The 24,154-nt window shown below is 53.0% G+C and overlaps 2 protein-coding genes across 12 annotated transcripts in view; both read left to right on the top strand.

Annotated features, from left to right (window-relative positions):
- RAB36 (RAB36, member RAS oncogene family) overlaps positions 1-11,337 on the top strand; it is a 40,214-nt gene extending 28,877 nt beyond the window's left edge. For 5 of the 9 annotated variants that reach the window (XM_084819922.1, XM_084819920.1, XM_084819917.1 and 2 more), the window contains 6 exons: positions 2,066-2,130; positions 2,840-2,891; positions 4,436-4,517; positions 7,699-7,789; positions 8,202-8,318; positions 8,798-11,337. In XM_084819922.1, the coding sequence (XP_084676048.1) occupies positions 2,066-2,130; positions 2,840-2,891; positions 4,436-4,517; positions 7,699-7,789; positions 8,202-8,318; positions 8,798-8,862 (472 nt within the window). In that variant the 3' untranslated portion in view covers positions 8,863-11,337. The remainder of the gene's footprint in view (positions 1-2,065; positions 2,131-2,839; positions 2,892-4,435; positions 4,518-7,698; positions 7,790-8,201; positions 8,319-8,797) is intronic. The other 4 variants (XM_084819926.1, XM_084819925.1, XM_084819923.1 and 1 more) reach the window with 3 other exon arrangements.
- Positions 11,338-16,042: 4,705 nt separating this feature from the next.
- The window catches only part of BCR (BCR activator of RhoGEF and GTPase), a 149,572-nt gene continuing 141,460 nt past the window's right edge, over positions 16,043-24,154 (top strand). For 2 of the 3 annotated variants that reach the window (XM_084819911.1, XM_084819912.1), the window contains exon 1: positions 16,043-17,572. In XM_084819911.1, the coding sequence (XP_084676037.1) occupies positions 16,129-17,572 (1,444 nt within the window). In that variant the 5' untranslated portion in view covers positions 16,043-16,128. Of the gene's footprint in view, positions 17,573-17,909; positions 18,192-24,154 lie in introns of those variants that run through there. The other variant, XM_084819913.1, reaches the window with a different exon arrangement.

The following is a 24,154-nucleotide window of genomic DNA, read 5'->3' on the forward strand; positions in this document are numbered from 1 at the left end:
AGAAGACTGAGGGGAGATATGATAGCGCTCTTCAAGTCCTTGAAAGGTTGTCACAGAGAGGAAGGCCAGGATCTCTTCTTGATCATCCCAGAGTGCAGGACACGGAATAAGGTGCTCAAGTTACAGGAAGCCAGATTCCGGCTGAACATCAGGAAAAACTTCCTTTCGGCGCCAGGTGAAGACCTTTTTCTTTTTCCAGGCATTTTAGCTTTCTAAATTTTTATCTTTGCTGTTTTAAATCTGTATTTTAAACTCCTGCACTGCTGCTAGATTTTATTGTGGTTGTATTGTTATATTGTGGTTTTAATGTTCTATATATTTTAAATTGTTTTATTGTGTGTTTGGTTTTAATTTTTGTGAACCGCCCAGAGAGCTTCGGCTATTGGGCGGAATAGAAATGAAATAAATAAATAAATAAATAAACTTCCTGTTAGAGCAATACGACAATGGAACCCATGACCTAGGGAGGTGGTGGGCTCTCCCACGCTGGAGGCATTCAAGACGAGGCTGGACAGCCACCTGTCAGGGATGCTCTGACTTGGATTCCTGCATTGAGTAGGGGGTTGGACGTGATGGCCTTGTAGGCCCCTTCCAACCCTACTATTCTATGATTCTATAAGTCTGCATGGGATCGCAGCCTAAAGGTCTTCAAGATGAGGCTTTTATCACACTACCATCCTGCCTCATTCACAGGATTTTTTCAGGGGCTCCAGACATCATTGTCTTCCACTTGTATCCTTCCCATGTTTTCTCCCCACTTCTTCTGTCTTTTTTCTTACAATGGAAATCTGTTGAGGAGAAAAAGATGGACGAACTGCACAATGGCTTCTGTTTGGTAGTGCTTGGAGCCCTCCACCTGGAAGCACCCTTAATCAGTTTCATTTGTTGTTTAATCGACTAAGCCTGCAATTCTGTGCACATGTACCTCCAGGTAAGTTCCACTAACATAATGTAACCTCCAGGTAAATGTACATAAGTTTGAGCTGTGTTAAGGAAATATCTAAGGCAGATTAGTTGAACAGTCAGAAATTTATTAAAGCACATCATAGCTGAGGGAGACACAGTCAACACTGTCTCACCAAAAAAAAAGAAACAGGATGCTTTTATTCAGACTGAAAGTTGGAGAACAAAGAAAATATACTGTGCATGCTCAAGAGCTAATGTAGCTCAGCAACAGTCTTATCAGCACAGCTGCCTTCTTATCTTTAGGGATGAGATACTTCGGCAGACAGGAATTTCTTGCTTACAATTACCTTCTCATAGTCAGTCAGACCCCCCCCCCCCCCAAAAAAAAAAAAAAAAAATCAGGCGCCTTGGTTGGTTGCTTGAACCAAACTACTCAAGAGGCCTAGTCAGGCCTGCCTTCATATCTGTAAGGCTGCAACGTATTTGAGAGTAAGACCCATTGACATTGCTGGGACTTACTTCTGAGTATGCATGCTAATGATCATGGTGCACAGCGTTAGTTGATTAATCAGTAGATGCTAATTTTAATCCATGGGGCAAATTTTAATCAGCTAAATGTTGAAAGACAGTTTTGTATTTTTGAGCCTATTTTATGTGTTGCTGGATGAAAAAGAAAATATTAAATATGGTTTTTGATAGCAAATGATGAGTAGTGTCTTTTGTTTATTAAAGTGTAAGTTATCTCTGATTTCTTTGTAAGACATGCAGATCTCCATGCTATGAAGCAGAAGAGCAATCTGTGTCCGAACTGCAGGAAATGCTGAAGTGTTATTTTTATTTAATCTGAGCTAACACGTTTTTAGATAAAACCACGTCTATAAACTGAGGGGGGAATGCACAATATTAGATTTTAGGTGCCATTGCACTCTGTGTGTTTTTTAAAGGAAATAAAAACTAAGGATTACGTGTAGTCATTTTTATGTTGTTGTTGTTATTGGGTGAGAGAAGACCTCCCCATTTGTAAATCATTCCAGATGGCCCTGTCTCCAGTAGTATCACAGTCTTCTTCAGCTTGTACCAGTCTTTTGCTTCATCGGTGGGTTTGCTTAGGTTGCACTAGTTATGGCTAACTTGATGGTCCTATTTTGCCTTTTCCCAGATGGGATACAGCTGGTCAAGAAAAGTTCAAGTGCATTGCATCTGCTTACTACAGAGGAGCAGAAAGTAAGTCAAGAGCTACTTCCCCATCAGTTCCAGCTACTAGCTGTCGGGGGCCCTAGTCGGCCTCTTTCAGTCTACTCCAGTAGCCAACTCCAGACACAGACAAAGGATTCTTTTCAAGCCTTTATTCCTTTTACAACTTAATAACTCTATCACCAGCAACTAAGCTATGAACAGCAGAGTAACCTATGCCCCTGGGTTGGAAACAGTTGGTCCCCGTTTGAACAAGAATCACTTGCAGACCTTGAACTTATGGGCTAGGGAGAGTCCCTCCCCTTTTCCCTTGGGTCCTCTGGATGCGACCGTTGCTTGCGTGCCAAACGGGCGCTACGCCTCCTTTCCGCACCCTCCATAGCTCGTTGCTCTTTGCGTCTGCGTCGAGCATCCAGCCAGCCCTCCTCCCGTGCTCCTTCACTCCCAGGAGCGCTATCTATGTCTGGAATGCTGGGAGGAGGAATCTCTGCCAGCTGCAGGGCCTGGGAGGGATGAGCACACTCCTCTCCCATGGATGGCTGTTCCTCCTCAGAATCAGAACTGCTCTGAGGTTCTGTGGGCTCAGTGTCCACCCTGACACTAGCATATAAAGTGACACCTTCCCTCTCACTTGCCCTCCCCATGTTATTCTTTGATATCTGCTGAGTTAAACTAAAAAGACTCCTCTATTCAACTGTCTCCTAGAACTTTGTATAATACGGTCTTGCTTCCATTGCAGTAATTATAACAGTCTTTGATTTGGCTGATATCCAGACTTTGGAGCACACCAAGTAAGTCATCACAACTCTGTCCTGCAAAAACTATCTCAAGAACTATGGAATTAGACTGACTTATGTAGGGGAACCTCCAGGTTGAGGGGCAGTATCCCTCTGAATATGGGTGGGAGGGTGGCACAAGTAAGGGTGGGCTGTTAACCTTTCTATACTGCTTGGGGGTTTCCAAGAAGGACCTGGCCAGTGACTGCTGTAAAGCTGGACTAGATCCATACCCACCCACCCCTGGTCTGGTCCACCAAAGCTCCTCTTATGTTCTTAACTTTCAAAGGGGAAGCTTTACTTTATGAAACGTTCCCTCCTGTAGCATTGAGCTGGTAACAGATTTGTTAGGGACAAAACAGGAAAGGAAGCAATGGCTATAGCCCCTGAGCTATGATGACCTAGACAGCTTGTTCCTCTGAAGTAGTGAGGCTTAATGCCTCTAGCAGGACTTAAGTGGATTGCAGCTGAGGCTTGTTTTATAGGATCTTCTGGCTCTGCTGGTGTCTGGAATAAAGCCCATTCCTTAACGTGCTCCACTATATGTTTTTTATTGAGTGGGGGTGGGGGGAGGGTGTTAGGTATCAGCTCTATTTGTTAAACTGTGAAGTGTGGAGGTCTTCATTTGCTCATCTTCTTGTAACACAGAATTAACTCTACTGATCTCACAGTGTGAGATTAGTGGCAGACAATTCTGTGTTGTTCCCTTGCCTCATTTCCATTTAGCCTGTGTGTGTTGCTGGACATTGCATCTTTGTCTGCACCACTGCTCTCTGTCTGAAATGGTAGGGTTGGCTGAATCATTAACTAGCTTTGGTGGACAGCAAGCTCATCTCCTAGGGGACTGGCACAGTAGACAATATTTTTCAAAAGGGGAGAACATATGGTGTGTATTCATCTTCCTCTTGATTTCCTTGTGGTTTTCATTTCCTCTACCCTATGCCTCTTCCTGCTGTTCCTGTAATGCTAACCCTTTATTCCTCTCATTACCTCTTTCCTCCCGGCCATCACTCACTTTACTTTTGTACCCCATAAGAACCCCAAGATCAAGAGCCCATTTTAGGATGAATAAAATTGGCAAACATGTGGCACGTTGGAGGAACTGTAAACAAGTTTGCTTAGGGAAAAATTGTGAGCGATGCTAGTCTCTTGATCACCTGTCCAGTCAAGTTCAGATATTAACACCAAGAGCGATAGCAGATCAGTCCTGCTGTGCAATTAGCCTGCAACATGGCTGAAATGCTTCTGGTGATCCTGACCTGCACGTTGGGAATAATCAGACTCTTTCATCTGATCAGGGCCTCAACCATCACTCCATACCTAGCATCAGTGCGGACCAGGCAAGGAGTTTTTACCATCAGGCAGAAGATGTCCTGAGCTCCTCTTTCTGCAGGGCATCTGGAAGGAAGTGCTCATGCTCGCTGGGGTAACATGCAAGGTGGGAGTCTGTGAGCTTGAGCCTGGTCTTTGCTCCTCTTCTGGCTGATCGAGGTTTGTCTTTTATGATACGCAGTGTGAAAGCACCCCTGCTTCTCTTCTGTTTCTCTCCTGTTTTTCAGACAGTGGCTAGAAGATGCATTGAGGGAGAATAATCCAGGGTCCAGCTTCATCTTTCTAGTTGGAACAAAAAAAGATTTGGTGGTAAGTATAACAAAATGCAGCTCATAAAACAAATGATGTTTATTTTGAATGTGGCCAGTAGGACTGTACAGTGCTAAGAAATTACAGTTCCTGGGCACAATTATTTCATTCAGCCTGCATGTAACTCTATGATGGCTGGTGGGTAGCTGATGTTGCCTCCCAACAGGGAACTGGAAGAGGCCCCTCATCTCCTAACCCTGCAGTTGCTAGAGTAGGAGGCCCTCTTTGCACAGCAAGAGCTGGACTTCAGAGCAGCAGCTGTGCTGTGCTGTCCCTCCGTAGCATGGTGGCAGGTGGTTGGGTGAATGGGGTTAGGTCCCTAAGCAGCCATCGAGCGACGCAGAGGCACTGCTAGGCACTTGCAGCATTTTTCTGCTGAGCACTGATGTCGTTCCCATTTTGCTCCACATCCTACCTTGGACGAAGCCCTGTCAGTACAGGATTTCCTCAAGGTGGCCACTCATGGAAGAGAGAAGTTGGCTTGCTCAGTCTCCTCCCAGTCCCTTGAAGTCCTTTGCATTTTGATGCTGGCCCCATCTGACTTTCTCCTTTTTGGTTTCTGACTCCAGCCCTTATATGGGAATTCTTGGTGTGTGCAGAAGAGACAGCTGGATAATCTACAACTGTGCAGCACCTCGCAGGTGTGAACAGAAGGAAAGTCAGTTACTCTGAAACTGGTGACCTTAATGAGGAATTCACTTGGGGCACCACCCCATTACATTCGAGGCGAAACATAGTGAGCTTGATCCATTGAATGTCTGAACAGCTACTGCTGTTAGAAGAGTGAGCAGCTGGGTGATCAAGTGCTGCTTTGATGCAAGCAGCTTGTGTAGACCCAAAGGTGTGATGAAGTTGGGGCAAGTTGTATTAATTTCATTTATACCCCACCTTTCTACTAGGAAATGGCATGCAAATTTATTTTTATTTATTTCATTCATTTCTGTTCCGCCCAATAGCTGACGTTATCCCTTTAGATTCAGGCTGGCTGATTTTCCCCTGCCATCACGGCCCAGCCAACACCTAACAAGGCAAAATACCCTTTCCTTGATGTTGAGCATGTTTCTCAGCAGCTGCCCTTGCCTAGGGCTCTTCAGATCATTTTAATCTATCAGCTTCTCATCCTCCTGAAAAAGTGCTGATGAGCTCCAAAAGGATTTTGATCTTGTCAGTTACAGACTGACATTAGGGTGGGAATCCTGGTAGGTGGACAGGAAGAGGAGAACAAAGATCTTAAACGCAGGCGACACAAGTAGCCTCTGTGGGCTCTGGTACAGTTGGAACAACTGAATTGTGAAGGTGGCCGCTCTGCCCTGTCAAAGTGCTGCTTATGGTGGATCGACATGCTGTTCTTTCTTGTTAGCATCCTGCTATAAGGGCCAGTTCACACCTTACATTTTTCCCTGTGTTGTGAAATAACAGTGCCCTGCTTAGGCCAGGCCAGGCTCAGTCTTGGGTCAAATCCACACAGCAAGGTCAAAAGGCAGGCAGAGGTCAGAAACACCTTGTCAGGAAGAGAGCTGAGGCCGAGCTGAGGCTGAGCACAGGTGAGCCCTTCAGAACAAGCACAGTCCAAGGAGCAGGGTCTTCGCAGGAGGCCAGGGCTCAGAGCATGAGAGAGCAGCCCGAACAAGAAGCCTGGTTTCAAGGTACTAGGAGCCGAGGGAAGGTGTTGTTTCAGCAAACAGCAGGTCTCAGCTGAAGACTTACAAGCTGGAGCTCCCAGAGCCCCACCCAGGAATCAGTTGCATCACGTCACAGGCTTGTGTAAGAGGCCTGCCTTGTGAGGAGAGCCCCACCCACAAGGAGCCCTGCACTCAGGAAGAGCCTTCTTTTGTAAATGGGCATTCCTCTTCCCACGGGTTCTTCTGGGCCGCCTCTTGAGACGCCGCCACTCTCTGGGGCTAGGGAGGCTCTCCGCCTTTGTCTCAGAGGTGGCGTTCTCCTCTTCTTGAGGGATGGACCTGCAGTCACACCGCCCCCCCGCCCAAGGGCCCAGGCTCCTCCAGGCCTGCTGGCCTGGGCTATTCCATGCTTTTTTTCCCCCTCTCTGGGCGCTTTGGCTCCTCCTCTGAGGAGGATTCCTCCAGTGGAGGATGGCACCTAGGACATGAAGAAGAGCAACTTAAGTTGTCCTGGGGCATCTCTACACCAGCCTAAAACCCTGCATTTAAAATGGGGCTTTCTGCTTCCATTTTAAATGCAGGACCACGACTCCCTTTTTCACGCGCTTCCTTTCCCCCCACTTCTTCCCCTCTCATTCTCCTCGTATCTGAGTCTTCTACTATCTTTCATTGATCTCGCCCCTCTTCTTGCCACTTTTCCTCTTTTCACGGAGGGAACTCAAGCGGAACACAAGGGGGTAATTTGATAGCTCATTATCTGCGATCTAGTTAAAATCAAAGCAAAGGGCATTTAGTGCAGGAGACGCCCTGGAGGGACACGGCATCATGTAAAGAGCCTGCAAACTTCCGTGAAGGAGCCATCTCAATCACAGAATAAAGCTCTGTGTGAAGAAAGCCCTGGTGGATCAAAGCAAAGGCCCATCCTGCTGGAGAATTCTTATGTTTCCAACACTAGGTAGCCAAATGCTTCTATACCTGGGGTCTCCAATGTGGTGCCCATGGACACATCTCTTGGCACCACACTCCCTGCCTCTCCTGATTTTTATTTTTATGTTCTAGATGTCTTACCAGCTGTGCCCACCATTTTGTGAAGGGGCAAGCCCACCATGCGAGCCCTTTTGTAAGAGCACCCACAGCACTCCTGCAACATTCCAACTGTGCCCACTGATCCAAAAAGATCACCCCCTGCCGTTCTAAGCACTAACAGGCAGGACATGGAGGTGACATGGCCACCACCGCTTGCTAGCAGCTGTGATGTTCCAGAGTTTTTTCCTCTGTACACGGAGGTTCTGTGGAGTTGCCTTAGTGAATAACTGTTGACTGCCCGATTCATCCATGCAGTTGCCTCTTCCTTTAAAAATGCCTTCTAAGCTATTGGTTTGTCATAGTGAATCCCACTCTTTCTTTACAGGAAAAATGTGTTAGATGACCTCTGTGCCGGGGGTGTGTGTGTGTGTGTGAGAGAGAGAGAGGGAGAGGGAGAGAGAGAGAAGGACACATGGTTGAAGTGTAGAGTACAGAGCTACCAGTTCCTTGGCTTTGGCTCATTTGTGTTTCAGTCGGATGCTGAATGTGAGCGGACAGAAGTGGATGCCATTCATTTTGCCAATGAGATGCAGGCAGAGTACTGGTCAGTTTCGGCCAAAACAGGTTAGTTGAGCTCATGGAAGGGTGCCATGCAGTGCCCCACAGGGATAGCGGAACTTGGGCATGTCCCAGCTGCCTCCTTCCAGGATTTAAAGGGCCACGTTGCCACTGTTGGGCTGCAGCATTTGATCACTGTGAACGGCACTGCACACATGTGCTTTGGTGCTCCGGTGAGACTCACTCCAAGATGTCTAAGGTGACCCTCATGAACCCTCTGTTTTGTAGGGGGAAGGAAGTCAGAGTCAGATCCCTCCCTTTACAGTGGGGCTGCCGGAAGCATATGCTCCCTCCTGAGAAAGGGCCCCACTTGATACATTCTCTGAATGCAGCAGCTCCCTGTACACGTGTGGCTCTGGGCTGAGGCACTGAAGTCCCTGGAAGAGGAGGCACCACCGTCCTCCCTCTCTTTCCACAGGAGAAAACGTCAAGGATTTCTTTTGCCGAGTTGCTGCTTTGGCCTTTGAAAAGTCTGTGCTGCTGGAGCTGGAGAAGAGCAACAGCCGCATGGCCCAGATTGGTGCAGGAAACATTAGTATGTTGAACTCTGTTTCCTTAATTTGCTGGAAAAAATAGTTAACATTTTACAGGAAGTGGCTGTTGAAGGCCAAATTCTGTTTGCCTGCACTTAGACTTGCAGAGCAATCCTAAACATGTCTATTCAGAAGTAAGTCTCATTGGGTTCAATGAGACGTACTCCCAGGTAAATGCACGTAAGATTGCCATCTTAATGCTGGAAGCATAGGGGCTGTTTGACTGTTGAGCGTTTCCTGGGCAAGTGTTTCTGAAGACTGGAACAGAGCCTTGGGCTGTTTCAGCTGATGCTGCTTGGCCTGCCTGCCTTGCTGCCCTGGGATCCTTCCCCCCAGGCAGTTACGGCAGCTGGCCAGGACAGGCAGACTGGCTGGGGTGGCTGTGATGCTGCTGCTCGCCCTCTTTGCTCTGTGGTTCTCATCCATGGGAAGTGATGCTGCCAAGGGTTGACTGGGTCATTTCTTTGTCCCCTTATTGCAGAAATAGAAGGAAACTCCCTGGAAGCTTCAGAAGCCAGCCATCAAGCCAGCCCAAGTTGCTGCTAGCGGTCAGCTGTCGGTGCCCACTCCTGGTCTGGCATTGCCTCGGATACGCCAGTAGCATGCCAGGAAGATGGGAGGGAGGGAGTCTTGGAGGACAACAAGGAGGAAGCTGTGCAAGCACCGCCTCCCCTCCGCGCTCTCTAGGAAGCCCACGCTGTCTGGAACGTGTGCAGCCCGCTTCCTTGGCGATGAGCTGCCTTAGGAGCAGAAAGCACAGCGGGGGTCGGCCGACGGGTTGCAGTCCTGAAGACAGTTAGGGTGCTGCACCTCTTGGGACAAGATTTGAAGCCAACTCCAAATCCTGTTTCAGCTGGACCCCTGGCTGGTGTTAGCCATGGTTAATCATAACTCCTTCCCATCGTTAAGACCAGCGGGAGGAGGCTGGCAGAGTGAAGGGAGTGCGAAGAAGCTCTCAGTCCCAGCGGCCGCCCCAGCCGTGTTTAAGGGAGTGGCTGCATTCTTCTGCACTGGCCCACGGCAGACAGTGGAAGCTCAGTTCTCTGTCTGGTTTTGAATTACTGTTGGGAAACATCCACTCCGCCAGCTGCCAGGACAGCTTTCTCCAACTTGGCGCCCTCCAGAGGCGTTGGACTACAACTCCCACCATTCCCTGGCTGGGAATAACAACCTCTGAAGGGCATGAGGTTTGGGAAGGCTGGCCTGGGGTTTGAGGATCTGTTGTACAAAATAGGGCTTTGTTTTCTTGTCAGTAGCGGCATTAAACATACTTTTGATTCCCTCTGAAGGCCGATGCTTTAGGAGTCACAAGCGCATGCTGAAGCGCTCACCCTTCCTGGTGACACAGGAGGAGGGAGACCCGCTGTGCCGACCAGAATGGCTGGGCGCAAGCGCCCAGCGTTGCACAGCCTTGCACTCAAGCAGGCATTTCGGCTATTTCTGGAGGACCGTCTGGTTCATCCTCGTGACTGACCTGCTGGCAGGAACATTTGTGATCCAGTCTTGGAAAGAAGTCCGCAGATGTTACTGGCCCACCCACCAGCGCATGCTAGTGTACATTGTCGGTAGCAACCCAGCATTCAGAGGGGGAAGAGCGAAGCATTCCCATAGCTCCTCAGCTTCCAATAACAAACCCAGTTTCCAATAACTTCTTTATCTCCCTAGCTAGGGGCGAATCTTCACTCACCACAGGCGAGTGTATATGTACCGCTGTACTACAGTACGTAAGTGGAAGTAGCTTTGTTCCCAAAGAGGATGCCTGTATCCAAGACCATGCTGTTGGTAGAAGTCCCTGTTAGCTAGTAATAGTGTAGGCACATCAGCCCCTAACTGAATCTGTCCCATTCAAGAGAAAGGAATGGATGAGAGAGCACCGTTTAACCTACACCAACTCCAGACTACTGAACTTATTAACTGAGTCTAACTTATTAGCTTAAGTGATTAACTGAATCTAATCAAAGCTGCACTTGTCAGAAGGCCAAAGGTGAGAAAGGGCCGGGAAACTTCTCAGAATTCAGATGCAGTCAAGAAAACAAGCTGCCCAGTTATGAGTGGCATCTTTCTGCATTTGGAGAAGAGATTGAGGAGGGAGATGAGCAACAGTGCCTTTGCCTCTGGCTTCGGGGGGGGGGGGGGGCTCTCCAAAGGCCTGGTGGCTGGTGCTCCTCTTGAGCAGCCTTCCTGCCCAACCTGGTCCCCTCCAGATGTGTTGGACTGCAGCTCTCAGGGATGATGGGCATTGGAGTCCAACTCTGGCCAGCACCAGGCAGAGGAGGAAGGCTGCTGCAGGGATTGCCCAGCTTTCCCCCTCCGGCCCACGCTGCCACCATCCACGTTGTGCTGATTGCCCAGGGCAGCAGTTCCCTTGGGAAGAAGTGAGCGTGTGGGTGTGAGCAGAGGCAGAGCGCTAGATCCCCACGAGGAGCATTTTTAATGCTGTTGTATCCGCCACTGTAACTGCCATTGCCGCTTGTCCTCATCAGAAATCTGTTTCCACAGGCGATGACGGTTCTTTGAATTTTGTTTCTTGTTCAGCGGGCAGCAGAGCCAGCCGAATGAGCAAAGCACGAGGGATGGCTGGTCATGACGGCAGTGCACGCACTCTTGGGAATGGGGCCAGTTCACAGGACCTGATCGGAGTGCTCCTGTCCACATGTTAATGTTAATTCTGGCTCAACTCCTCCCAATATTTCAGCACATGTTACAAATTAAAATACGTATTATCTTTTAAAATCCAGCTAACCACAAAGTATATTCATCTTGATTCACAGTCTGAAACCTCTCATCCTAAATAAAGGTGAAGTGTCTGGGCCTTTCTGCATAGGACAGAAGGCTTCTCCACATGAGGCTTTTATCCTGTGATCGAGATTGGCTACTCATGGAAGTTTGTGGGTCCTTTTCATCATCACCCTCTGAGGTCATCACCCTCTGAGGCCTCTCCTGTGCTTTCCGAGCATTTCTGCAGCTGTATTTGACATGGAAATAATGAGCTAATAAAACGCAATTTGAATTTGTCGGTGTAAAGGGTGAGTTGCTTTATAACAGCAGCACCATCTAGGGGTGTATGATGAAACACACAGAACTTGCAGATAAAGGCAATGGGGCGGGGGAAGAGGAAGTGTGTGTGAAGGAGCCGATCTTAATCCTGCAAAGAATCCAGAAGCAGAAGTCCCAGTAAAGTTGCAGGATAAAAAGCCTGGTGTGGAGAAGCCCAGAGACACCAACAGCAGGGGAGAGGTAAAAAACAGCTTCATTGAAGTACATGTGGTGTAAAGAGGGAGTAGAGAGAATATTTTTCTCCTTTGCGCTGGCCCAGATCAGGTATTGCCCTAAATCAGCCTTCTCCAACCAGATGTGTTGGACTCAAATTCCCATCATCCCCCCAGGAATAATGGGACTTTTAGGTCAACACATCTGGGGGGGAAGGCTGCCCTAAATGCATGGCTGCTGCTGAAAAAAGTAGCCAAGTGGCCAGGCCTTCCTCTTTTTAATGCCGGCACAGCTCGCCTGCCATGCCGTGGTGGCTCAGCACTGCATTTCTCTGCCCCTGCTCCCTGGGTGTAGTTCGGGGCACCATGCTTTGGGGCTGTCTGCTGCTGCTGAATTTGCTGCTGTGACCACAACAATGCAGTTTTGCAGGGACTCCTCACACCTTGCCAGGAGCATGTGCCTTGCTCCTAAGCAGAACCAGGCTTCTGGGACCGCAATTCTGCTTGTACAAAAGGCGGGCATCTTATTCCCCAGCAAAACCACTGCCATTTTTGCCACTGTGGCAGCAAATTTAGTGGCCGCAGCAGCAGGGGACTATAGTGGGGGCTGCCAAAATGGCCATGGTGGTAGGCATGCAGGTCGTTCATTGCCCACCCATTTTAGGGGGGATGTAGACTGATTTGAACCAGCTATAAACTTAGTCTTTGGTTTGGAAAACAAGCCCTAGAAGGAGATGTTGAAAGAACTGGTATGTTTAGACTAGGGAAGAGAAGATGGCTGGGGGTGGGACTTGATGGAACTCTTCGTAACTGACGGGCTGCCACAGAGAGAGCTGGGTCTAGCGGGATTACGTTACAGGAGGGTAGATTTCAGTTCAATATCAGAGCAGTCTGACAATGGAGCCATGGCCGAGTAGAGAGGGGGGCTCCCCCTCCCTGGAGCCATTCAAGCAGAAGCTGGACAGCCAGGGACGCTCTAGCTCTGGATTTCTGGCATTGAGCAGGGGGTGGAATAGATGGCCTTGCAAGGACTCCTGCAAGCCTGTGGTTCTCTGCTCCACATCATCGGCTGCTGACGTGGAGAGGGGGGAATGCAGAATGTTGTGCTGTCAAAACACGAGGCAAATCCTCTGCTGTTTTTTTTTGGGGGGGGGGTTGCAGAGGGGAACATGTCGTCAGCTTTTGCCGTCATTGCACTGGGATGCATGTCATCCCATGAAGGTGTTTCAGGGCAAAAAAAACATCACCATGCCCCGTTAATTTATGGAACGTACTACTTCAGGAGGTGGGGGTGATGGGGCACTCACTTAAATGGCTTTTGAAAAGATTTCCACAAATGGATGAGTACACATAATGGAAAGAGAAGTACTTTCCTTAATTTGAAAGAAGCAAATGGTTACATCCCCAGGAGTCCCTCATCTGACCCAATCATACCTTGTAAAAACAAAAGATCCTAGCTTCTTAAATGTTACATCATTGTTATATTTATTTAGTACATTTGTATACCACCTTTCTGTCAAGGCATTTAAGGTGGTTTACCATTTTCAAACACAGGAACAAATGTTACCCCAAAAATTAAAACTCAAGCAAACACCAGAAAACAGTCCTCCCAGGAGCCGATGGCAAAAGTTCCCTGGCCTGGCCTTCTCCTCCTGTTTTAAAACAAAATGTTTTTCTACTCCCATTTTAAAACAATGTTTTTCTACTCCCATTTTAAAACAATGTTTTTCTACTCCCAGAACAGGAACTCAAAAGCAGGTTCCACTAGTAATGTACATTCTTCCTGCCTTGGCATAGTCCCCTCCAGCATTTCTCTTACAGAAGAAGGGCCACTCTTGCATACTTTTGTATGGTGCGGTTTGTGGACCAAGCTTTTGTTTCAAAGAACCCTGCTGGGACTTTTAAAAAAGTATTGAACAAATAAGGGGGGGGGGCTATCAAATGCTCTTAAACTGGGACTTGCTTGTACCTGGGCAGTGTTACCTCCTGAGTTGCAGGTGAAGGTGGAGAAGGGCAGGGCCTCTACCTCCTCGCTCTGCTGGTGAGTCCCCGTGGCATCTGGAGGCTGGCCACACTGGGGAAGAGGAGGCTGAGCCAGAAGGGCCCCCGCTCTTATCCAAATCCAGCCAGGCAGTTCTTGCCTCCAGGTAAGATCAGGAGCTTTGTGATGGGGCCCTTTAAAAATGCATGCTGTTTGGCTCCAAGGGGATTCTTCTCATCCCCTCAAAGTAGTGGAAGAGAACTGTGGCTTGCTCTCTAGCAAAAGAAATGACACCTCTGCTTATTTGGCACTACGATTGTTTTATTTCATCTGGAGATGCAATAATGAACCACCCTGAGAAACGGTCTTGTCCTATCGGTATTCTTTGTGGCAGAATCATTTAAGGCCTGGTTTTAAAACCCTCCAATGTAAAATATTTTAATTTTTTTTTAAAAAAACTAATAGTTGGGTTTGTAACACACACCTTTGAACTCTAGTCATGCTGACACATAGCTTAGCCAGGATGATGCAAGGAATGGCTTGTAAACATTGGCTGGATAATGGCTACACCCACCCTCCCATTTGTAATTTCTTGAACAGATTTAAATGTCTTGGCCCTGGGGTTGTATCTCTGCAAGAGAAAGCTCCTGGTTGCTTCCTGCTGTGTGGGGAGTGGGCAACTATTGTTAGCAGCAAGGCAGATTTCAGAGAAACCTGTGATGGGCAGGTGTTGAATCCTCCATCCATGCACCAATGCAGCTCCTCTGTGCTGCCCCTTACTACCTTAAGGGCTCAATCCTACTCATGTTTAGGCAGAAAAAAGTCCTACAACTCCCAACATTCCCCAAAGGGAATTTATGGAGACTTATGTGGGGAGCAAGACGCTCAAGGGCAATCTGAGGAAAGCATCTGTACAGTTTCTTCCAGCCCACATTCTAACCTTAATTTGCTTGATAGATGCTTATTGGGTGGCTGGGTTATATGCACAGAACAATGTATATATCAACATTATATGAACAGAGAATGCAGCTGTCAATTAGGACACGTAATATCAGGGCAGCAGCTATGCACAAAATGAAGCCAGGTAAAATGGCCAGTGGCAAAACAGGCAGCACTTTGCTGCCCACACGTGATGCTCGGACAACATGGGTCCTCTTTACCGGTGCTCAGTGACTGGCTACTTTAGCTGAGAAGTAAGCGGACGTGAGCAACTATGCCCATCTGGTCTGAGTAAATCGTAAGGCGCCGGCAGTAGCACTTCCCACCCGTGGCTCCTTTTACGTTCAATTCCACTTCAGGGAAATAAGCCCTTTTGCCCGCCAGGGGGCGCAGCGAAGGCCGCCTGCGTGGCCTCTTCGCGCAAGCTGGTCCGTGCGGCCCGGGGGCCCTTGGCGCGAGGCGGGGCTCGGGCGCCCGCCAGATGTGTGGACTGCAACTCCCAGCATCCCCCGGTCCGCAGGTGGGGAAGGCTGCCGGGAAACCTCTCAGTGAGGTGTTCGCGGTTTCTAAAGGCGGATACTTCAGGTTCTGAGGCGGAAAGGCCATCATCAAAGTGTGGCGCCGCGGCGCCCCGCCTTTCTTCACAGGAGCCCGAGGCCGCACACGCGAGTCTACTCCCGCTGCCGCCCTTTCACCCTCGCAACCGCCCTGCGAGGTAGGCGGGGCCGAGCGCGCGCCGGGGCCAAGGGCGCCCCGAGGCCGCGCGGGGATCCGAGCCCGGCCTTCCCCCGCCTGGCGCCGCCCGGGCGTTTCGGACGACGCCCCCCGCACCTGTCCCATGCGGGCCGGGGCTGGCGCGGGTCGCGGCGCGACGCGCCGGGAGGCGTCCAGGGCCAAGGGCGGCGGCGGGCGCCCGTGCTTCGGCCCGGGGCCTCTCGCGGGAGGGCGCAGCCGACCCCGCAGGCAGCGCCTGGGGAGCGCCAGGCCGCGCGGCCCCGGCGCGGAAGCGGGCGCGGGCTCCCCCGCAGCCGAAGGGCCGCCCTCCGCCCGGGGCGCCGCGGCCCGCGCGCGGCTGCCCGGGAAGGGCGGGCGCAGAGGCCCGCGGCGCGCCGGCTCCGCCGCCAGGTAGCGCTTCCGGCGTGCGGGGCGAGCCGCCCCGGCCCTCCCCTCCGCGGCCCCTTTAAGGGGCCCGCCCAGGCGGCCGCTCCGCCCTCCGCCCGTGGCGCGGCGGCCCGGAGAGCGAGCCGGGCCAGCCAGCGACGGGCAGCCGCGGCGCAGCGCAGCGCGAGCCGGGCCCGCCTTGAGCCGCCAGCCGCGCGCGCGCGAGCGAGCGGCATGGGCTAACCGGGCCCCGCCGAGGAGGCAGCGCCGCAGCCGGAGGGCCGGCCGGAGCCCGCGGAGCCCGGTTGGCAGCGGCTGGCCGGCGCGCGCGCTCGCTCGCTCGCTCGCCCGGCCGGCCCTTTGTTCTTCGCCGCCGCCTCCCGCCGCCGCCGCGAGAAGGGGCGGCTCCTGCTCGGCGCCCGGCCATGGGCGGCGGGGCGAGCGAGCCGCGAGGCGAGGCGCCGCCCGGGCCCGCCGCGGGGAGCCCTGCCCGCCGCCCGCGGATGAGCGCCGCCCGCCGCGGCCGCCCGCGCCCGCCGCCCTGAGCCCGCCCTCGGCCCGGCGCGCCCCGCCGCGGCGGCCATGGTGGACCCGGTGGGCTTCGCCGAGGCGTGGCGCGCCCAGTTCGCCGACTCGGAGCCGCCCCAGATGGCGCTGCGCTCGGTGGGCGACATCGAGGCGGAGCTGGAGCGCTGCAAGGCGTCCATCCGCCGCCTGGAGCTCGAGGTGAACAAGGAGCGCTTCCGCATGATCTACCTGCAGACGCTGCTGGCCAAGGAGAAGAAGAGCTACGACCGGCAGCGCTGGGGCTTCGGGCGCGCCTCGCGCGGCGCCCCCGACGACGACGACGACGAGGCGGACGCCGCCGAGCCGCCCGGCCACGCCGGGGTCCTGCCGCCGAGCGACGCGCCCCGCCGCCCGCGGCCGCCGGCCCTGCGCAAGCTCTCGGCGCCCAGCGGCGGCGCGGAGGCCGACAGCCCTCAGCCCGGCGGCGACGGCGAGCAGGAGCGCGGCAAGCCCGCGGCGGCCGACGAGAAGCCGCCCAGGGCAGCGGGGCTCGGCTGTCCGGCCACGGCCCGGCAGGCTGCCGGCGGCGGCAGCACCCGCCGCCGCCGCCTCCCGAGCGCCGCCGCGGAGAAGGACGGCGCCTGCGAGCCGCTGGGCAAGGCGCGCGGCGGCGGCGCCGGGAGCAGCGTGGCGGCGCTGCGCTCCGCCTTCGAGCGCGCGAAGAAGCCCTGGCCGCCGGAGGGCGCCGCCGCCGAGAAGCCCTTCTACGTGAACCTGGAGTACCACCACGAGAGGGGCCTGGTGAAGGTCAACGACAGGGAGGTGTCGGAGCAGCTCAGCTCGCTGGGCAGCCAGGCCATGCAGCTGGAGGCCCGCAAGAGGCTCCCCCCGGCGCGGGGCCGCTCGGCCGAGGCCTCCTGCGACGGCGACTACGAGGACGCGGAGCTGAACGCGCGCTTCCTCCGCGAGCACCTGCTGCTGCTGCACGACGCGCCCAGCGGCGGGGGCGGCCGGCCCGCCTGGGGGGGCGCGCCAGACTGCCAGCCCTGCCGGAGCGCCTGCGGGGGCGGCGCGATGGCGCCGGGCGAGGGCGGCCCGCTCCCGCGCCGCGGCAGCAGCGCCGCCGCCGAGGGGGAGAAGCCGAGCCTCACCTGGCCTCGCCGCGCGTACTCGCCGCCGCCGCGCAGCTTCGAGGACATCGGGGGCGGCTACACGCCGGACTGCAGCTCCAACGAGAACCTCACGTCGAGCGAGGAGGACTTCTCGTCGGGCCAGGTGTCGCCCAGCCCCGCCGCCACCTGCCGCCTCTACCGGGACAAGAGCCGCTCCCCGTCGCAGCAGTCGCTCGACAGCGGCAGCAGCCCGCCCACCCCCCAGCCGCAGAAGCGGCAGCAGCAGCAGCTGGTGGTGTCCGAGGCGACCATCGTGGGAGTCCGCAAGGCCGGGCAGATCTGGGCCTGCGACGGCGACCCGCCCCCCGGCAGACCCGCCCTGGATAGCTGCTTCCATGGCGACGCAGGTGGGAACTCGCGGCGCCCCCCGCCCCGTGCAGACGGGAGGGCGGCTCTGGGGTGGAGGTCTCTGGGCGCTGGCTGGCCCGGCAGGGCGCTGGGGAGGGGCCTTAACTAGGACCCCAGGAAGGCCTGCGGCTGGGCGGCTGCGCCTCCTGGAGCCAGGCGGCGCCGGCCGGGCCCTCGGATGGCCGTGGCGGCTTCGCCCTCGGCCTGGGCAGCATCTCTTTGTCTGGTCTGCAGCGCGGCTGCTCTGCTGGGCGGGCGCCGCTGGCTCGCTCTGGTGGGGAAGGGTGCCTCTCACCAGCTGTTGGCCGGGGAGATGTGTTGGGCCGTAGTGCCCCGTGCCCACCGCAGGCCCGGCCGACGCAGGGCGCTGCGCAGGCCTCCCTTTGTTTTCCCGGAGGGTCGGCCCGCTTTCCAGGCAGCTGACTTGTGGGGTCCTGGGCTCCGAGTTTGGCCCCTGCCCGGAGCTCTCCATTGCGGCTCTGCGCCTGGCTGAGGGGGGCGGCCTGCTCTCCAGCTCTGCCTTGTGTCCTCCCGTGGCCCGGTCCAGATCCACCCAGGCTGTGCGCCGTGCAGGGCCTCCCTTCCGCCACCTGACCACCTCTGCCCACCTCGCCCCAGGTTTGTTTGTTTGTTTCTTTCTTTCTTTCTTTCTTTGATTTGTATCCTGCTTTTCCACCCACAAACAATGCTCAAAGTGGCTTACAATAATAAAACCTAGATTAAGACAAATAATTGATTAAAACAATCATTAAAAAACAAATAAATTAATAACACAGTTAAACCATAACAGTAAAAGAAATAAACTGCACCCAACCCACCGGAATCCTCTTCAGCAGCAGACCAGCTTACATGCCAAGGCCTGCCTGAATAAACACATCTTTGCCTGCCGGTGGAAGGACAGCCTTGGGGGGGGGGGGGCAAGCCTCCCTTGCCTGGGAGTGACTACCGAGGAGCCCCCCCCCCCCCGCACTTTCAGTGGCGGAGGCACCAAGATGAGGGCATCCCCCGAAGACCTTAAAACCCAGGCAGGCTCGTCAGGGAGAAGGCGGCCTCTCAGATAGCTTGGTCTCAAGTTGTGTAGGGCTCTATAGGTCATAGCCAGCACTTCGAGTTGTGGCTGGAAACAGACAGTGAAGCTGTGGGAACCAGGGAGCCACACGGTCCCTGTAACCTGCCCCAATCAGCAGCCTGGCCGCAGCAGTTAGGGCCAGATGAAGTTTCTGAACTGTTTTCTGGGGCAGCCCCACGGGGAGCAAATTACAGTAGTCTAGATGGAGTGTCCCTAAGTTATGTGTGACCGTGGCCAGATCAGATGTCTCCAGAAATGGGTGCCATTGGCACGCCTGCCCCAGCTGGGCAGACGGACTCCTGCCCATCCACGTTCAGGGCTGAATCCAGGAGTGCACCCAAACTGTGCGCCTGGATCTTCAAGAGGAGGGCAACCCCCCCCTCCTGCCAATTAGTTCCCCTGTCCTGCCTCAAAGCCCTAGCTGCCCTAGAGCCGTGGTATGCTAGTGGAGGGAACTTTTGAGCCAAGTGCCACAGCCTCCATAATGGCCTCAAACCTTGACTTCTCTCTGGGGCAGTGTTGGGACCTGGAAGAACCCTGACTCCAAAGAGGCCATGGTTTTGAACTCCTGGAGGGAAATCTGCACACAGGACGAGGGGCTGGATTTCCTCCCCTCCCATCATTTGAGCAGTGGACTGAGTTGGCGGGGGGGCGGTCCTCGAGGCACTTGCCGAGTCACCCGTTTTAGCCTTGCGTCTTCTGGAGGTTCAGGGGCCTGGACGAGCCGCCCGGATGTTCTTGCGTTGGCTTGGAGTTGTGCTTCGTGGCTCACCTGGCACCACTTCCTCAGCAGGGCCTCCGCCTGTCCTGCCTGTCCACTGTGATCTGCACTGTTTGAGGGATCAGGAGATGGCCCTCTGGCCTCAGGGGCTGGGGTGCCCTTGTGGTCTGCTTGCCATCAGGTTGGCAGATGTGCCCCATGGCTTGATCCCTGATGACTGGCAGCTGACTGTCAGGGGTCTCCACTGAGGAGCATGCCCAGCTTTGCCTGTGATTCAGTGACGGTGGGAATGTGTGAATTGGGCCCCCAATTCCCTGTTGGAATTTGAATGGGGGTACCCGAAGGTCCTCTGGCCGTTCCACTTGGCATCCTGCTCGGGTGACCGTCGCCCCCAAGGGTGGGCCAGGCTGGAGGAGATGCCAGAGTGAGCCCAGTGCTTGGGCCTGAGAAAGCTATGCGGGCCCAGGGAGGGGAAGGGGTGTCCTGCTTGTTTGAGGAGCCCTGGGCCGCACCCTGTGTGCGGCCCGGCAGAGGCCAGAGTTGGCCAGGGACAAGGCCATCCCAGGACCACAGAGGATCACTTCCCAAACATGGGAGTTGTGGCTGCCGCAGTGTGAAGTTGCAGCAGCAACACACCAGGTGCTGTGCAGAGCACGGCTGTAACTCAGCCTCTGCGTGGTGCAAGTCTGGGGATCCTGCTGCACCCGGAGGCCCTGTGTGGCCCTCCGCCTGCTTTCGCACTGGGAAAGGAGGAGGACGGAAGGGGGGAATGGGGGAGGAAAGCTGAGGCAAGCAGAGTGAAGGCAGGAGGGCAACCCCCCCCCCCCAGTGATCAGGACAAAAATGAGGCCCTCCAGCCCAGGCCTTGAAGAGGGGGAATGGTTTGCGACTTGCTAAAAGATTAGCAGGGCAGGGGAAGCGGAGGTTCAACTAATGAGTCCTCTTTAGGCAGCTCACAACGCAGCAGTTTAATACTCCCTGTATCAACAATTGCATCCCAAGTTTAAAATTTTCACCAGGAAAATGGTGAAGGGGGGAGCACTAGAAAAGAGTGTGGGAGTGAAAATGCTGAACCAGGGGGAATATTAAACCATATTTTCACAATCTCTTGAAAATGAGTGGAATGATTTTGGATGCATCTCTCTCTTTAAAAATTGTTTGTATCTGTGAATGCTGGAGGTGCTGAATGGAAAGAAGTTGAGGCCAGTTCGCCATAAGCATTGTCTCTGTAGTTTTGCATTCGTTTCCTCTGTCTGTTGGTATGCAGGTGGTGTTTGTGCACATGTGCGTGTGCACGCGCAGCTATTTGGCGAGGTGGATTTTCAATGATCGCATTCCACTCTTGCCTTTTTGTGAGGGGGCCGGGCTGCTTGGATGTTAAGCAGGCTTTGGAGCCTCCCAAGACACCTTTTCCGCAGAGGGACCCCCCTCTCCCCAGATGAGAGATACCGAGGTGCTTTCCTTGGGCTTTTCTAGAGCCTTTCTGCTCTTGTGGATCTTGTGCGGGATCTGAAGAGGAGCGAGGGTGGTGGCACAGCCGGCACAGAGGGCTGGCATAAGCTGGGCTGTAGCCATCTGTCTCTTGATGTTCTCTGGATGTCTTGGGAGCCTCTGAGCTTTGCCATCTTCTGGGGATGGAGGAGAGAAGAGGGGCCAAAGCCTGTGCTGCAGGGCAGGCTCTGCACGGGCAGCCGAAAGGCAGGGGCCCTCTGAGCAGCCCTTCCAAAGCGTTGGCTCTCGGAGCAGGTGAAGCCCTTGTTCAGGAAGAGGCTGGATGGCTCCTGAGAAGGTGACGTGGCATGCTCAGTTTTTCAGCAAGCCCAGAATTCTGATCCCTGAGGGTGTGTAGAATGGAGGGAATGGCTCCTCTCTGCCCCATGGCTAGCAATACAGGCACCTAAAGGGAGCAGCTGCAATTCTTCTTCCAGCAGGCTTAATGCAGGAAGAAAGGGCTCATTCCTGGCTGGACAATGCTGCCTGTGCTGGACCCGTGGTTTTCCCCACTGCCTTGATTTTCTTTATTATAGCCTGCCTTTCTACTTGTGGCCCCCAAGGCAGTTAGCAATACAATAAATACACAGTAAAACAATAAAAATACTTAGCGGTATAAATGTAAAAGAACAGGTAAAGACTTTCAGTCAGAACAATAACAGTCATAAAACAGCAGCTGGTAAAATACCTTGCATGGTGAAAGAGGCAAATAAACCTAGCAGTCTGAAGGCTCGTCTGAAGGGAATGTCTTTGGTTGGTGGTAGAAAGAGAACAAGGAGGGGCTGCTGGATCCTCTTTGTAAGGAGAGAGCGCCAGTACTGGGCCCGCACTTCAGGGGATGGCAGGGTTCATAGAATCATACAATAGCAGGGTTGGAAGGGGCCTGCAAGACCATCGAGTCCAGCCCCGTGCTCAATGCAGGAATCCAAGTCAGAGCATCCCTGACAGATGGCTGTCCAGCCTCGTCTTGAAGGCCTCCAGCATGGGAGAGCCCACTACCTTCCTAAGTCATCTGTTCCATTGTCATATTGCTCTAACAATCACGAAGATTTTCCTGATGTTCAGCCGGAATCTGACTCCCTGTCACTTGAGCCCATTCTTCTGTGTCCTGCACTCTGGGATGATAGAGAAGAGATCCTGGCCCTCCTCTCTGTGACAACCTTTCAAGTACTTGAAGAGTGCTATCCTATCTCCCCTCAGTCTTCTCTTCTCAAGGCTAAACAGGCCCAGTTCTTTTGGTCTCTCCTCATAGGACTTTGTTTCCAGTCCCCTGATCACCTTTGTTGCCCCCCTCTGAACCCTCTCCATCTTGTCTGCATCCTTCTTAAAGTGCGGTGCCCAGAACTGGACACAGGACTCCAGAAGAGGCCTAACCAGTGCTGAGTACAGGGGAACTAGTACTTCCCGGGATTTGGAAGCTATGCTTCTATGAATGTAGCCCAAAAGAGCATTTGGCTTTTTTGCAGCCACGTCCCATTGTTGGCTCATCTTCAGCCTGTGATCGACAACAATTCCAAGATACTTCTCGCTTGTTGTGTTGTTGAGCCATGTATCCCCCATCTTGTAACTGTGCATTTGGTTTCTTTTTCCTAGGTGCAGAACTTGGCATTGATCCCTCTTAAATGTCATTCTGTTGTTTTCTGCCCAGCGCTCCAGCCTATCAAGATCCCTTTGAATTTTGTTTCTGTCTTCCAGGGTATTAGCTATCCTGCCCCATTTTGTGTCATCTGCAAATTTGATCAGCATTCCCTGTACCACCTCCTCCAAGTCATTAATAAACATGTTGAAGAGCACTGGGCCCAGGACTGACTCTGTGGTGCCCTGCTTGTTACCGCTCCCCAGTTTGGGAAGGTCCCATTGATAAGCACTCTTTGAGTCCGATTCTGTAGCCAACTGTGGATCCACTGGATCGTTGTTTCACCTAGCCCACTTTTCGCTAGTTTGCTCATCAGGAGATCATGGGGCACTTTGTCGAAAGCTTTGCCGAAGTCAAGGGATATTATGTCTACAGCATTCCCACGGTCCACGAGGGAGGTGACTTGATCAACAAATGAGATCAGATTCGTCTGGCAGGATTTGTTCTTGACAAATCCATGTTGGCTTCGAGTCATCACTGCATTGTTTTCAAGGTGCTTCCAGATGGATTGCTTTATCACCTGCTCCAGAATTTTCCCAGGGATTGATGTCAGACTGACTGGTCTGTTGTTCCCAGGTTCCTCCTTTTTACCCTTTTTGAAGATAGGGACAACATTAGCCCTCCTCCAGTCACCTGACACTTCACCTGTCCTCCATGATAATAACCAGGGTTCTGAGAGTTTTTCTGCCAGTTCCTTTATTACTCTAGGGTGCAGTTCATCTGGCCCTGGAGATTTGAACTCATTCAAAGTAATTAGGTGTTCCTTGACCATATGCCTATCGATCTCAAGCTGCAATCCTGCCCCTTCAGCCTGTACTTCGCCTTTGCCATGAGAGTCATACACCCTCATTAGGGAGAAGACTGAGCCAAAGTAGGAATTGAGCGCTTCTGCCTTTTCCTTGTCATCTGTTAGCATTTTGCCATCCTTATTTAATAGCTGAACCACCATTTCTTTCCTCTGTCATTTACTATGCAGGTATCTGAAGAAAGCCTTTTTGTTGCTTTTAGCATCCCTCGCTAACCTCCACTTGTTCTCAGCTTTAGCCTTCCTGATGCCATCCCTGCAATTCTGTGCTACCTGCCTGTACTCTTCCTTTGTAGCTTGGCCCTCCTTCCACTTCCTATATGTGTCCTTTTTGTTTTCAGGTCATCTCTACACTTTTTGTGAAGCCACATTGGCTTCTTCTCTTGTCTTCGCCTTTTCTTCTTGTTAGAATTGTTTGTAATTGTGCCTTGAGAATTTCCTTTTTAAAAAACTCCCACTCATCTTGGACTCCTTTTCTCATTAGAGTCGCTTGCCATGGGACCTTACTGATAATTGTTCTGAGTTTATTAAAATCAGCTTTCCTAAAATCCAGGGTACGCATTTGACTACATGCGGCTTTTGCTTCCCTTAGAACCAAGAACTCAAGTACAACATGGTTGCTTTCCCCCAGAGTTCCTGTAACTGCTACTTTATCCACTAAGTCATCTCTATTGGTTAGGATCAAGTCAGGGATAGCCAGTCCCCAGTTCCTTCCTCTACCTTCTGTGGGAGGAAGTTATCTACCACACAAGTCAGGAATTTCCTGGAGGGGCCATGTTTTGCAGAATTTGTCTCCCAACAAATATCGGGGAAATTGAAGTCCCCCATTACTACTTCATCAGGCTTCCTTGAAACATTG

Source organism: Heloderma suspectum, chromosome 13, assembly GCF_057233095.1.
Source record: "Heloderma suspectum isolate Gila_16-S chromosome 13, 16-S_ref, whole genome shotgun sequence".
In the NCBI taxonomy this organism is placed as follows: Eukaryota; Metazoa; Chordata; class Lepidosauria; order Squamata; family Helodermatidae; genus Heloderma; species Heloderma suspectum.